This window comes from Acanthopagrus latus, chromosome 3, assembly GCF_904848185.1.
Source record: "Acanthopagrus latus isolate v.2019 chromosome 3, fAcaLat1.1, whole genome shotgun sequence".
NCBI lineage: Eukaryota > Metazoa > Chordata > Actinopteri > Spariformes > Sparidae > Acanthopagrus > Acanthopagrus latus.
Window position 1 is genome coordinate 389,512 of NC_051041.1, and position 14,331 is coordinate 403,842.

Consider the following 14,331-nt stretch of genomic DNA (forward strand, 5'->3'; position numbering starts at 1 on the left):
AAGTCCCACTGCACCTGAACGCACCATCTTTCCCAGTGTTGATCACCGTGAGATCGATAGTCTTTGTTCGAGCTGTGTGTGTGTGCGTGTGTGTGTCACCAGGTGGCGCTGTCGGGCTCCATTCAGCGGAATGTAGGCTACCGTGCATGTGAGACCGCGTGCGCGTGTGTGTGTTGAGAGAGAGAGAGCATCTGCCTCCACACACACACACACACACACACACACACACACAGACGGGGAGGATGCTGCCGCGGTTCAGACAACAGACGCGGAGCTGAAGAAGAAGAAGAAGAAGAAGAAGAACCGGGCGGACTGACGGACGCCGACACCAGGACCGAACCAACACTGAGCCACCGGGGCCAGGTCGAACCTCCCGCCGGACCGGGCCGAACCTCCAGTCCGTCGGTGTGATTGTACTGTGAGCCCGGAGCGGACCGGAGCGGACCGGAGGAGAGGGAGGATGAAGAAGAGCCAGCCGGGCAGACGGGTAGGACCGAACCGAACCGTTTATGTGATGATGATTAGAACTGTCTGATCTTCATCTTCATGTGTGACACTGACTGAACTGAGATCAGTTCACATCAGATCACATCACTGAATCCATCTTCATGTTTCATTCACATCAGACCTGAGATCAGCTCTCCAGCCCGCGGAATGTTCCTTTAATGGAGGATCGAGCTGACGTCATCAACATGTTGTGTATATACATTTAAACATTTAAACATCATGTTGAGGTGTGAAGGAGCAGCAGCTGAGAGGAGAGTTACACCTGTTCACCTGAGACAGGAAACGATTATTATTATTATTATTATTATTATTAACAATAATAACAATAACGTTATTATTATTATTATTATTATTATTATTATTATTATTATTATTATTATTAATAATAATAATAATAGTAATAACAATAACGTTATTATTATTGATGTTATTATTATTATTATTATTATTATTATTAACAATAATAACAATAACGTTATTATTATTGATATTATTATTAATAATAATAGTAATAACAATAACGTTATTATTATTGATATTATTATTATTATTATTATTATTATTATTACTATTATTATTATTATTATTATTATACTTCTTAGACTTCTTTGGATTAGAAGAAACATAGATGTTTAGATTAATAATGAGATCAGAGCTCGTTATTATTTATTAAAACATTTATTAATGATTTTCAGTCTCTTTTATTTAACCAATTAAACATGTGTTCATTTAATTAAACACACTGAAAACATGTTTTATAATAAAACTTGTTTTTTTTAAATTACAAAGAACTGCTGCGAGGAAAAGTCATGAAATTAAAAGTAATTTAAAAACAAACGGAAGCTTTAAGGTAAAGAAGTAACAGGAAGTAATCAAGTTACTTAAATATTGAGACACTTGGATTATGTTACTGACTCCATTCTGTAAAAATCAGTAACTGTATCAGGATACTTTTTAAAGTGTGAAGATAATCAGAGTAACGAGCCGGAGCATCGTCAGAGAACTGAGAAGCTCCGAGTGCTGAGCCGAGCAGAACCTCACGGGTCAGCACAGTGACACTCAAATACATAATCAATACATTCAAATATATAATCAATAAACTCATATATAATCAACATATTCAAATACATAATCAATACACTTTAAAAGAACCCAGCTGAATGTTTTTGCAGTAAATCCTTCTGTGAACTTCCTGCGTCACAGATTTAAACTCGCCAGCTGTTTTCTTCTTCGTTGGTGTTACGTAATGAAACTGGGTCAGTCTGACCTGCCTCCTCCTCCTCCTCCTCATCTTCATCTTCATCCTCCTCATCTTCTTCTTCTTCTTCTTCTTCTTCTTCTCCATGTGTCGTCCCTTTGTTGGATCTTTTATCTGTTTTGGTTCTGGTTCTGGTGCTGTCCTGGCCCGGTGGTCTCTCTCTGACCCCTCTCTGTCTGTGTACTGTGGGTGTTTCAGGGCGTTCAGGACTCGGGTCAGCAGGCCGCCCAGCAGCCGGAGAAGGCGGGCTGGATCAGGAAGTTCTGTGGCCGAGGAATCTTCAGAGAGCTGTGGCGGAACCGCTACGTGGTTCTGAGAGGAGACCGGCTCTACATCTCCGACAAGGAGGTCAGAACCTTCAGATTATATAATATACATTAACAAGTCACTCACGTTGTCTTCGGGCCGAGGAGGTTCTGTTGGACAAACACTGAGATGTTGAAGGTCATGAAACCTCGAAGGAGAACAGACTGACTGAGCTGATGTCAGTGCGTTGGACAGCACAGAGAGGATTGTGGGTAAATTTGTGGCAGGTCCTTTGGCTCAGAGTGTCAGCAGCTGTCTGGTGTCAGAACGAGAAGGTTCTGTTCAGATCTGTGTGTGCTGTACACACCTGTACACACCTGATGAGACAGAACCAGGTGTCAGCTCTGCACCGTAAGACGTGTTCAGCTCTGATGATGTTGAGTCGGTTCTGAACATCGCCGAGTCAGACAGAGAGGTCAGTATGTCGTGTCAACTGACCTGTGATGTCATGTGACCTGTGATGTCACAGTGATGTCTGTAAAGACTAAATGTCGAGCGGCCGAGAGACATTTAGAGTTAACAGGAGAGAGAGATGTGATCATGATCTGCTGTGTGACCTCACACACACACACACACAGAGGTCCCTGAACGCCTCACAGCTCAGGTGTGCAGCAGGTGTGCTGAGTGTTCAGGCTGACTGGGTCTTATATAACAGGCTGTTATGAAACGGACCACTCTGAATGTTCTGCTGAGTCAAAACACTTTAGTTCTGCCTGTAACCTCTCAGAGTTCTGCAGGAACACGATGTCCAGCCTCTGTTCCGGATCAGAACATCCTGACATCACAGTTCATCCTCGGACCTTCTGAATGACCTCAGAACCATCAGAACTCTGTGGTGACAGAACGTGTTTTTACTGAAACATTTTCAAACTGTTTGTTGTGGATCAGGGAAGTTCTTCTGGAGCGTCACAGTTCAGATGATCAGTTCTTGGTTCTGATTCCTTCCTGTGAATCTGCTCCGAGTGTCTGAGAGCTGATGGAGGATCAGTGATATCGTGACGCTGCGGTTGTGAGTCAGTCTGGACTCTTTTGTGTGTCTGTTGATCTGACGTCACTCGGTGAGTCTCTGCTGTCAGGACGGTTATATAAACGTGAGTCACATGAACATAAAGAGGAGAAGAACACAGGAACAGTTTGAGATCGTTCCTCCTGTGTGTGTGTGTGTCTGTGTGTGTGTGTGTGTGTGTGTGTGTGTGTGTGTGTGTGTGTGTTTGTGCTGAATTCAGCCTGCAGGATGTTTCTGTTCACCTCGTCTCTGTGGCACATTATAGATTATAGATTATGGATTACAGATTATAGACTAATCAATTCTTACAGTGTCTCTGGTGAGAGACATGACAGTCGACCTTGTGATCACCATGTGATCGTTTCTTCATCACAAACAGGAAGTGAAGTGGAAATGATCCAAGTCCTGGTTCTGGTCCTGGTCCTGGTCCTGGTCCTGGTTTCTCCTCTGACCCCAAAATCTTGTTGATCGGGTCTCAGTGAACTACTGTGTCTGTCAGCAGAACTTCACTCAGCTGGTTCTGAAAACACACAAACACCTGAACTGTTCCTTTAACTCCACAACTTCATGTCTTCTTCTTCTTCTTCTTCTTCTTCTTCTTCTTCTTCTTCTTCTTCTTTGATCAGACACGTTCTGACTGTTTCTTCTTCTGCTGTTTGTGTTTGGAGCTCATGTTGTGTTTGTGTCTGCAGCTCGTATTGATCACATCCACACTGATATCGACTGTCAACAACAGCACCAGCAGCTACACGTGACACACACACACACACACACACACACACACACACACACAGACCCTGTGTGACCTCATTAGTGTGAACACACAACTGATTCAGTCCAGAGGGATTCAAACACACACACACACACACACACACACACACACACACACACACACACACTGATCAATAGGTTTCACAGCTGTTTATTGGCATTAATCTGGATTTAACTCAGTGTGTGTGTGTGTGTGTGTGTGTGTGTGTGTGTGTGTGTGTGTGACCTTTGTTGTGTTAATGTTCACATTAAAGGGACAGTTTGATGTGCAGGAGCGACATGATGAGACTCTGACTCGTCCTCTCAGCAGCACATATATATATTTATATAGTTACATATATATATTTATATAGTTACATATATATATTTATATAGTTACATATATATATTTATATAGTTACACATATATATTTATATAGTTACACATATATATTTATATAGTTACATATATATATTTATATAGTTACATATATATATATTTATATAGTTACATATATATATATTTATATAGTTACACATATATATTTATATAGTTACATATATATATGCTAATATATGTATATTTACACATATATGTGTAAATATTTAAATATAGTTTATATAGTAAACGAACTCGGAGCAGTCTGTCGAATCATTACAAAACTTCTTACTGATAAAGTTTTCTTGAGGTTTGTGAATTGAACTACTGTAAAGTAACTAAAGCTGTCATATAAATGTAATGGAGTAAACAGTACTGAGGATCCTGCTCTCTGATTGGTCAGGCTGCCTGTCAGGCGTCAGTTTGATTCAAACATTCTAACGTGTGTGTGTGTGTGTGTGTGTGTGTGTGTGTGTGTGCGCAGGTGAGAGACGAGCGTAAAGCTCAGGAGGTGTTCGACCTGGCCGACTACGAGCGCTCGGAGGAGCTGAGGAAAGCAAAGAGTCGCAGTAAGAAGAACCACAGCCGCTTCACTGTGCTGCGCTGCCGCCGGCCCGGGAACACTGTGAGTCCAGAACACACCTGGAACACCTGGAGTCACCTGAGAGGGGCGATGATGTCACGGAGCGATCAGAGTCACACAGAGCCCCCCCGTCTGTCCGTCCTCTGACCTCAGAGATTACTCGGCTCCGCCCTCTGCCCCACCCGACTCACACCGTCATGTGATTGGTGGATTTTCCTCCTCCATCCCTCTCAGGATTGGTGGATTAGATCTTATTTCCCCCTCACTGCCTCGGCAGCTGTGATTGGCTGAGCCCTGTGGTTTTTTCTTCCCCTCTGAAAAGGTTTAATCCTCAGAATCCCATTAGTCCGCCAGAGGACGAGGCCCAGCAGAATAATCCCTGCAGAGTCCAACACATGTCGGCCCGTCTCGCTGCCTCCCGGCTGCAGCACATCGCAGACGTTCAGGCCCGAGAGCAGAACAGAACACAGATCCAGTTCATTAGTAACATGCTGGTCAGACTGAGCTGGTTTAAACTGGAGTTGGTTAGTTTATATTAATATCAGTTGGGGTTCTGTGGCCCAGTTCTACCAGAACCATAACACCACAACAAACTTACTTCTGTTCTGAGGATCAATAATCAACATACAAACAGCTACACTAAACTTGAAAACTGTGTCTCAGTGACTCCAGTGAACTAAACACACCGACAGAACACAAACATCAAAAACGATTATTTATCGTAGTTTCTTCAGAGCAGCTGAAACTTAACACTTAACATTAGCCGCACCAGCTACGCTAACAAAGTGTAATTACACCAGCTACAGTAAATATAGCAACACAGTTTACTCACGTTATCTTTATTATTATAATAACTACACCAATGAAATTTAACTCCTTCAGCTTCAGGAGTGACACCAGCTGTAGCTGTGTAGCCACACTAGCTAGCTACGTTATCTTTATTACAGCTACAGAAAAACTTTTAGACATTAAGTTTAAAATCCTCACAGCAGCTTGAGATACTTTGAAGATCTGTTGACCCTCGAAGGTTCAAACAGCTCAGATGGGTCAGAAGTTCTGGATCCACAGTTTATTGGAAACCCAGCAGAGTAAAGTTCTGTTCTTCTTGCAGGTTCCCAACCTCGTGTTTCTGGCGGTGAGTCCTGAGGAGAAGGAATCGTGGGTAAATGCCTTCAACGTGGCAATCATCAAGGCCAAGAACCGCATTTTAGACGAGGTATGGGTAGTTGGTTTACTGTAAAATGTTAATAATCATTGACTGACATGATCTGTGTCGTATTTATCTGACAGTTCTGATGATGAATGATGTTCAGTTTATAGTTTGAGGCTGAACTGAGTGTAATAAAACCCTCCTGGATGTTTGTTTGTGTCGGTCCAGGTGACCATCGAGGAGGACAGTGTTCTGGTTCATCCCACCAGAGACCGGGCCAAGATCCCTCATGGCCGCCGGCTGCCGACCAGAGGACACCTCATGGCCGTGGTACGAACATCTTTTATATCTTTTAACACGTGACACCTTTTACATTATCTGTGCTACACCATGTTGTTTATGATCGTCCCCCAGGCGTCCACGTCTTCCCACGGCATGCTGACCCTCGACCTGGTCGCTGAAGAGGACGGTTTCTCTCCGGACTACGACTGCGACTCCTGGGAGAACAGCTTCCAGGCTGACCTGCAAGGGGGGGGATCCTGTGGACAGGTAGCGATGGCCGGATCTCAGGGGGTTGGAGTTCGTCAGCGAGCCGACACCGACGTGTCAAAGCTCCGGATGACCTCCAAGGAGCCCAAAGTGAAGACCGGCAGTCTGCCCAGGGGGAGTGAACGGTCCTGGGGCAAACACTCGAGCCTGGAGGCCTCCAAGGTCCCAAAGACCCAGCAAGTCCAGGTTGGGAAACTTAAACATCCTGATCCGTGTGGATCAAAGCTTGTGACCATCCCTCATTGTGACATTATATATTATTAATAGTCATAATTAATAAGTTTTGCACAAGAGACCGAAGACTCAACTCAACTGACAACAACAACAATTCATCTTAATGCCATTTTATTTTTCTGACACACGCACATCATGACCCTCGGCCCGCCCCGTAGTTTGGGACATCAGGCAGCGATGAAGCAGCAGAAACGATCTTCCACCAGCAGAATGGATCAAGAAAAGAGTCTTTTGAATGACAAGTTCTGTTCTCCCCGAGAACGAGAACAATTTACATTTACTGTGGATATGAAGTGAGTCAGCACCGGTCCGGTCCAGTCTCAGATAACACTTGTTATAACAGGTGATGCTGAGCGCCTCCTCCTCCTCTCGGAGCTCGCTGATGAACATGTTCATGAAGCTTTACGTTGTTCAGTGTGACTCTCGTGTCCGTCTGTTGGTGTTCTGTTCACGATGAATTTTCTGAGCGTGCAGAACCTTCGAGGTTCTTCCGGAGAATATTCTGGACACTTACTGTTGTTTCAGGTTGTTGGAATAATAATAAACAGACACTGGAAAGCAGATTTGTCCTCTCAACGACCCGAGCTGCTATCGTTTTCTGTTCTGCAGTCATTGATGAACAACTTTTCCTTGGTCTCACCTTTCAGGTCCTTCAGGCTCAGTCTCGAACGCCGCAGCCAGGGAAGAGGTTCAGCTTGCAGGGCCGGAGTCGCTGTGCCTCCATGGATGAAGTCCTCTCTTCCAGGTACACCGTCACCTGATTAACACCTGAGTAAATCAAATGTAATAACTCGGCCGTTCATCTAACAAATCAGCAGCTTTCAAATCAAATTCATTCCAAACGACATGCAGTCACATGTATTATTTGTCCTGAGGCAACTCTTCTCTGAGTACAGTTTTTACAACTCTCCCTACTGATGCATTATGGGATTCACAAGAAATATAAAGGTTCAATGGACCCGCTGTCTATGCCACTTGATCCACAATCTCACGTTTGGTAATTACTAAAAGTTTGGACTGTGGACTGGCCAGTCTGCATTAATCCACTTATAAAGAGGTTTAAGTTTCTTAGATGTTGCTCTTGAGGATAAGATGGACCAGACTCTCACCAGCTGCATCATTAAAGGTTGACACTGATCGTATTAGGATGCAGTGTTCTGCTGGGAAGCCTTGGAGCCAGGCATTCATTTGGATACCCCTTGAATCGCGTCACTGGTCCAAACACCACAGAACCCCAAATTCCATCCCTTATGGTAAAGTCCCTCCGAGCAGAACAATGTGTCCTGCAGCACTGTACATGAAACAACAGTTCAGATCCACGGAGGCCGACCACGCACAGCCTCTGACCCGTCATGGAGTCCTGTGGGCTGTCAGGTCGGCCCTCTGCGGATCGGACTTGTTCAGGCACATCCCATGGATGTTTGATGGGATTTGGATCTGGGGAATTTAGAAGCCTTCTTGCCTTCAGTTTGTCGGGTTATTCCTGAGCAGTTTTTGCGGAGATGCAGGTCACACAGTCGGCAGGTAATGAATGCCATGAGGTGGACCTGCTGTGGAGGTCGAGCGATGGTTCGATTCCCTCCCTGCAAGCTACGTGTCAAACTGGTCTTGGGGAAGACACTGAACCCCGACTTGCTACCAGTGTGTGACTGCGTATGAATGGAGATCATCGTTCCATCGAACCTGTGCAACCCGTCAGTGTGCGAACGCAGACTTTGAGCTGCTGCTCAGACTAGAAGAGCTCGATATGAGAACAGTCCATTTACCAATTCAAGTCTTTACCCTGATCTTCCTTCCCTTCGTCAGACCGGCGATGATTCGCTCTGAATTGCGCTCCGCTCTGCGGCGCTGTCCAACTGAAGAGGAAGCAGGGGGCGGAGCTTCAGTTCAGCCGGTCGGTCAGCTGCAGAGCCTCATCGCCCAGAGGATGCAGAGAGCTCAGGAGCTGCTGGAGGAGATGAGACTGCAGGTCTGGTTGCTTCATCTGATTGGTTTGAATTGGAAATCTGATGGAAACGTGACATTAACTAATGTTGCTTGTTGTGACTGACAGGAGCTGCAGAAGGCCAAAGCAGAGAGAGAACGAGGAGGCAGCTCACCTTACCTGAAGGGCGTCGACTCCCCTCGCCTCCATCACCTCAGGGGCTCCGACTCGCCTCACTCCAGGTTGGTTTTATTATTTCCGCTAAGACCAAATATTGGTTGCATAAACAAATCAATTAAACAATGATTAAAACTGTTGCTGTGAAGCCAAACAGAATCAGTGTTTGATGTTCGTTGTCCTCCTCAGCAGGTCGTCTGGATCTCCAAGGAGCAGGAGCAGCGACTCCCCTCGGCTCCGGGGGAAAGACTCTCCTCGTCTGAGAGGGAGGGAGTCTCCTCGACCTAAAGCCAAGAAGAACCGCTCCAAAGGGACGGAGTCGCCTCGCTCCAGAGGATCACATTCACCTGCTGCTAAAGGAAACGACTCTCCTCGCCTGAAAGATTCACCTCGTCTGACTGCCGACTCTCCTCGGAGCTCCAGCAAAGTTCATTCACCAAAACTCAAAGGATCGTACAGCTCCTCCTCCAACAAGAACGAATCCCCTGCACAGAAATCACCTGATTCTCCTCCATGTTTCAGAGGATCCGACTCCTCTCAGCCTACAGGATCTGAATCACCACGAGGCAGCGAGACAGACTCCCCTCCTCAGGGGAGCAGCAAGGAGTCGCCATGCTTGAGTCAGAAGGACTCCCCAAGTCTTTCTGGATCCTTTGAGACTTCGCTGCCCAAAACCCCTGACAAACATCACTCGCCTCCACCTCCACCCTCCTCGCCTCCCTCCCATCTGTCGGAGGAGGAGCTGGAGGTGGAGAGCAAGCGCATTGAGGCCGAGCGCCTCCTGGAGGAGGCCGTGTCATCGTGGAAGGAGGCGCAGGAGGTCCTGCAGGAGGTGAAGGAGCTGCAGAGCCAGACGCTGCGGCGGCAGCGCAGGAGGACCTACGAAAAGATGACGCCCACAGCAGTGGCGCCCGTGTCGCCCGTGGCAACTGCAGCAGCAGATGAGGATGACACGCCCACCTCGCCAACATCACCCGAGGACGACGACGAGTCCGAGACACCTTGATGAACAAATATTTATTGAATTATTGAATTTTCTGAATGAAAGTAGCAGCGTTGTTCAGCATGCTGATGCACAACAGAAGCAGATTCATCATTTGGGAGTTTTAACTTTTGTTTCGATTTTTAATCCAGGACGGACGCGAACATGTAAGAGTGGATGTGGATGATTTGAAACCAGCGATACAGTTCTTCCAGGAGGGTTAATGACTTTAATCCTCCGCAGTGCACTACGCCCTCTCACTCTGCTGCCGTTTACTCCACAAAGTCTCCGTTTGTGACAGATGTCACAGTTAGTTTGAGTGAAACGAGAGGCGCTCGCTTCACCTTCGCTGATGGTGCTGCACGTTTCTCCTCTTTGTCTTTTTCTGCTGAAGGTGAAGCGAAACGCCTCTCTGACCGTTTCAGAGACGAGTTTTTACACACTGAGCTTTTTGGAAGATTTTTGGGGTTTGAAAAGACAGTTTATCACGTTTTTCCAAACAAAGATGTCAACGTTTATACGACGGGAACTTTTTCAATACGATGAGACCATGAAGGCACTGAAGAGCACTGCGTTTCCTACGGCTTTTTAAGGATACAGCAAAAATCAACACTGATTATTAAGAACTTAAATGTTTTATCTGTTTTATTTGCCGTCTTCTTATTTCTGTTAAAATATCTTATGAATTGTAACCGTCTGTGATTTTGTTGTAGCCTCGTATCTCCGTCCTGTCCTCCAGCTCGCTGACGACAGACATTCGTCGAGCTCTACAAAGAATCAGGGAGTTTAACATTCTTCACCACAGAGAAAGAAAAAGCAATAATGTGGAACTCGTATCAGAACCGAAGGCGTGACTGGATTCACCTGCTGGGACGAACTTCAGCTGCTGGGCTCTGATCTCTTCTCACTCCTGTGCAATATGTTGTTTCATGTGAGAATCATCATCATCAGATCATCAGGTGAAGCAGCTCGAGGCCTCAGGTGTGTTTCTGTGCTGCTTTTTACTGCAGAGTTTAAATTTAATTTGCACCTTTAAACCTGACTGATGCTGAATATCTGAGGACTGATACTGAGTCACAGAGTTTAACAGAAGCAAATATAAACACTTTGGTTCATACAAGACATGAAATAATCCGTAAAAAAATCCCTGTTGAATAATTACGACCAGGTTATGTTTTAAAAAGAGACTTTTCACAGGTGGATCAGAGATCAGTGGACCGACTGAGAGGAACCTGGACACAGAAGACGCTTTAACCTTTGGACTTTATTATCGGACCAAATGGATCAAATCCTGAAGAAGTATTTTAGTATTTTAACCATTTTAAAGCTGCTTCTTTAACAGCTGCGCCTCGCGTCACACATTTTGTCCACTTTATTAAACTTTAACCTTTAAACGCTTCAAGGTTTCACAGCCAAACTCCCTGTGAAGCCATTCAGCACCAGAACTGGATCCATTTGGTCTGAAAACATCTGGAGAGTGAACGTGTTGTGGTTTTATGTTACGTAGAGTGAAGTCAGGATCATAATCAATAACTAGAAGGACCTCAGACTGGTCACACAGAGACTCAACACCAACAGAACCACCGTGTTCTGATGGTCCAGTCTGAGCTTTACAGTCATTACTTTACATATGAGGTCTGGTTCTGACCCGGCCCGGCTGCTGTTCAGTCCAAAGAAAACCTTCTGAGCTGTCAACAGAGTCTCTGTGTGATCGGCTCTGTATCAATGAGCTGATATCTGCTGATCAGAATCACATTCGTGTTTCTCACACGTTAACAGTGCCGAAGCATTCGATCAATAACTGTATACACAGAGTTTACTAACAGAAGATTCAATCTGATTGATCAAACTAAACATCTTCAAATAACTGCAGTGAAATATGCACTTTTATTTAAAACATTATAAACGACATGAAGAGCTGATTTCATATTGATCAGTGATCAGCTGATGTATCAGTCAGATATCTCAGTTCAGTCACGTTTGAGCTGCTTCTGTAACTTTTAATAATCACATGAACTGTCACGTCACGTTTGTTACTGAAGAAGAAGAAGAAGGAGAAGAAGAAGGAGAAGAAGAAGAAGAAGAGGGAGAAGAAGAAGGAGAAGAAGGAGAAGAAGAAGAAGGAGAAGAAGAAGAAGGAGAAGAAGAAGAAGAAGAAGAGGGAGAAGAAGAAGGAGAAGGAGGAGAAGAAGAAGAAGAAGAAGAGGGAGAAGAAGAAGAAGAAGGAGAAGAAGAAGAAGAGGGAGACACCGACACTGTTTCGTTGTGCTGTTGTGATGTTTGTTAAGATGTATTTTTATTTATTTATTTGAACATTTTTGCACATTTAAAACGTTCACGACTGTTTGATGATTCCACACTTTGTTACAATATGAAAAACTGTAAATGTTTTTTTTCTTTTCATGCTCAATTTATTTAACTAAAGATTTATATGTTGATGTTTTTGAATGATGTTGTGTGAATTATTACTGTATACAGCGATGCATTATGGGTAAACAGAGCCAAAAACACGGTTTACTTTCTGTTTGAGCTTCCAAACCTGGTTTTCACATGCAAGAATTAAATAAGCTACAAATTTAAAAGCTTCTGTTCTGAGTTTTTCTGTTGTGTTTCAAGAAACTCAAATATTTCTAGAGAGATCTGGAAACAGTTGGACCCGCCTCACCTCATGGGCAGAACCTTTCTTGTTTGAGTAAAAGAAGTCGTTGTTTTGTTGTCTTCTCATCCTGATTCGCTCTGGCTGACTCGCGTGAAGAAAACAGATGAACGAATCTTCGTCTCATTGACACAATCGGACAGAAACACGATCACGTTCACATGTTGTGGACAGAAAGACGTTTGTCTCACACATGAACATGAACTTTCATCCTTCGTGTCGTCATGTTTGGTCGCGCCTCTTCACTCTGACACTGTGTGCTACAGGAAGTTAGCGTAGCTCGCTGACCTTTCATGTTTGAACCGGTCATAATAACCGACCATCAGGCTAAGCTAGTTAGCTAACCTCTATCTTTCCTCAATGGAAGCGGGCTTGTGTTAGCGACCGGCCTTGATAAATACTTTAGCACGAAGCCGCCATGTTTTCTCTTCAGCTTCAACACTTCCTGTTGTTGTTTCAAATTAAAAGCTCTTTAATGTTTCACCTTTATTTCTAATAACACTTAAGTGACTGTTTCTGTTCTGTACCTCAGATGTGATGCTGCCATCTTGTGGCGTTTATAGATGAGTTCTCCAGAACAGCAGGCTGGTTCTGGTTTTGTTGAGTACATAGTGGTCGGATGGTACCAGCAGTTCATTACGGAGCCAACAGCCCAATACCAACATGAATATCAGAGCCATGCTCGTGTTACACGTACATTAACATTACGTTACGTTACGTTAGCGGAGGACGGGACAGTCAAAACATAAATCACCATGTAAGCTTATGGGAAATTGTCTTTTTGGGCCTCACGTGATGATGTATTAACATGATTTGGTCCAATCACAGCTCGGCGTTGTTCAGGGGCGTCCAGTGATGTGGAACATGATCCATCCATCCTGCTGCGCTATTGGTCGACTCCTCAGAGTGGGATTCATCAGTGAGTGAGAAGACACACACACACACACACACACACACACTCAGGTCAGTGAGCTGTAATGTAGAGCAGAGCAGATGTAGGGCAGGACAAACAGCACCGCTCCATTACACAGCTCCACCTCTACAAGAGTGTGTGTGTGTGTGTGTGTGTGTGTGTGTGTGTGGTTATGCATGCATGTGTGAGCATTTCTTAATGACTCATCTGTCTCTATGCACACAGTGTTTGTGTGTCGACACATCAGAAGATCCACCTTATAGGAGCAGTTCAACATTTATTCTCCTCCAGAGTCACAGCTGGACGTCAGTTCATCCTGAAGTCATCTGGTTCTGATCCGACAACACGACGGTTCTTCAGCTTCATGCTAACGTCAGTGTTCAGAGAGTGAGCACTCGTCCTCACAGATTAAAACCGGCTGTAGCTCTCAGACCAGTTCTCACATACAGATCAGAATATTACAGCCGCTAACTGCAGCTGGAACTGTGGTGCAGCTACCTGACGAAGCTAACGTTAGCATGCTAATATCTGACCTGACTGGGGTAACAGAGGATGTTTGGAGTTGGTCGACACGTCTGACCTGTAACTTGATCCAGTTAGTTAAAGATTCAATCTGGAAGATTTTTAGTCACATTTCACTAAAGTAACACGACAACATTGTGCTAACAGCATGACGTCAGTTAGCATAGCATCAGATATTTCTCTCATTAGAAGCTGTGAACACAACTGAAACACATTTTGTCATGTGCAGACAGAAATAAAACAAACACATTCACAAAGATTTACCTCTGAAACTGTTGTTAGCTCGTGGTGCTACACCTGTTAGCATTGTTGGTTCCTCTTGATTGGACGAGCTGCAGATGTTTCCTAACAGATTCAAACTTTGCTATGTCTTCGCCAGTTGAGACATTTGTTTTGAAGTTCGTCTTGACTGAGGACAAACTTCATGTTCGGACA

General features: G+C 44.6%; 1 protein-coding gene across 4 annotated transcripts; it reads left to right on the forward strand.

Moving 5' to 3' along the window:
• Positions 1–186: 186 nt before the first annotated feature.
• On the forward strand, positions 187–12,387 carry plekho1a (pleckstrin homology domain containing, family O member 1a). Of its 4 annotated transcripts, none has more exons than XR_005074370.1 (11): positions 187–487; positions 1,964–2,113; positions 4,691–4,831; positions 5,901–6,005; positions 6,168–6,269; positions 6,354–6,674; positions 7,370–7,467; positions 8,529–8,691; positions 8,776–8,888; positions 9,013–10,786; positions 12,016–12,387. XR_005074370.1 is itself a non-coding variant. In XM_037093846.1 (10 exons), exons 1-10 carry the CDS (start codon positions 461–463, stop codon positions 9,827–9,829), a joined length of 2,037 nt encoding a protein of 678 aa, XP_036949741.1. In that variant the 5' UTR covers positions 187–460; the 3' UTR covers positions 9,830–12,387. The 4 variants fall into 4 exon arrangements, 2 of the variants coding, with proteins under 2 accessions (XP_036949741.1, XP_036949743.1); XR_005074371.1 differs by lacking the exon at positions 12,016–12,387 and adding an exon at positions 11,848–11,883; XM_037093846.1 differs by having other exon boundaries at positions 9,013–12,387.
• The last annotated feature ends 1,944 nt before the right edge of the window (positions 12,388–14,331 follow it).

Excerpts from the sequence above, each read along its gene's own strand:
- plekho1a (XM_037093846.1), top strand. The coding sequence starts at position 461 with ATGAAGAAGAGCCAGCCGGGCAGACGG. Across the intron at positions 7,468-8,528 it reads GATGAAGTCCTCTCTTCCAG|ACCGGCGATGATTCGCTCTG; the intron begins GTACACCGTCAC and ends TCCCTTCGTCAG. Across the intron at positions 8,692-8,775 it reads TGGAGGAGATGAGACTGCAG|GAGCTGCAGAAGGCCAAAGC; the intron begins GTCTGGTTGCTT and ends TGTGACTGACAG.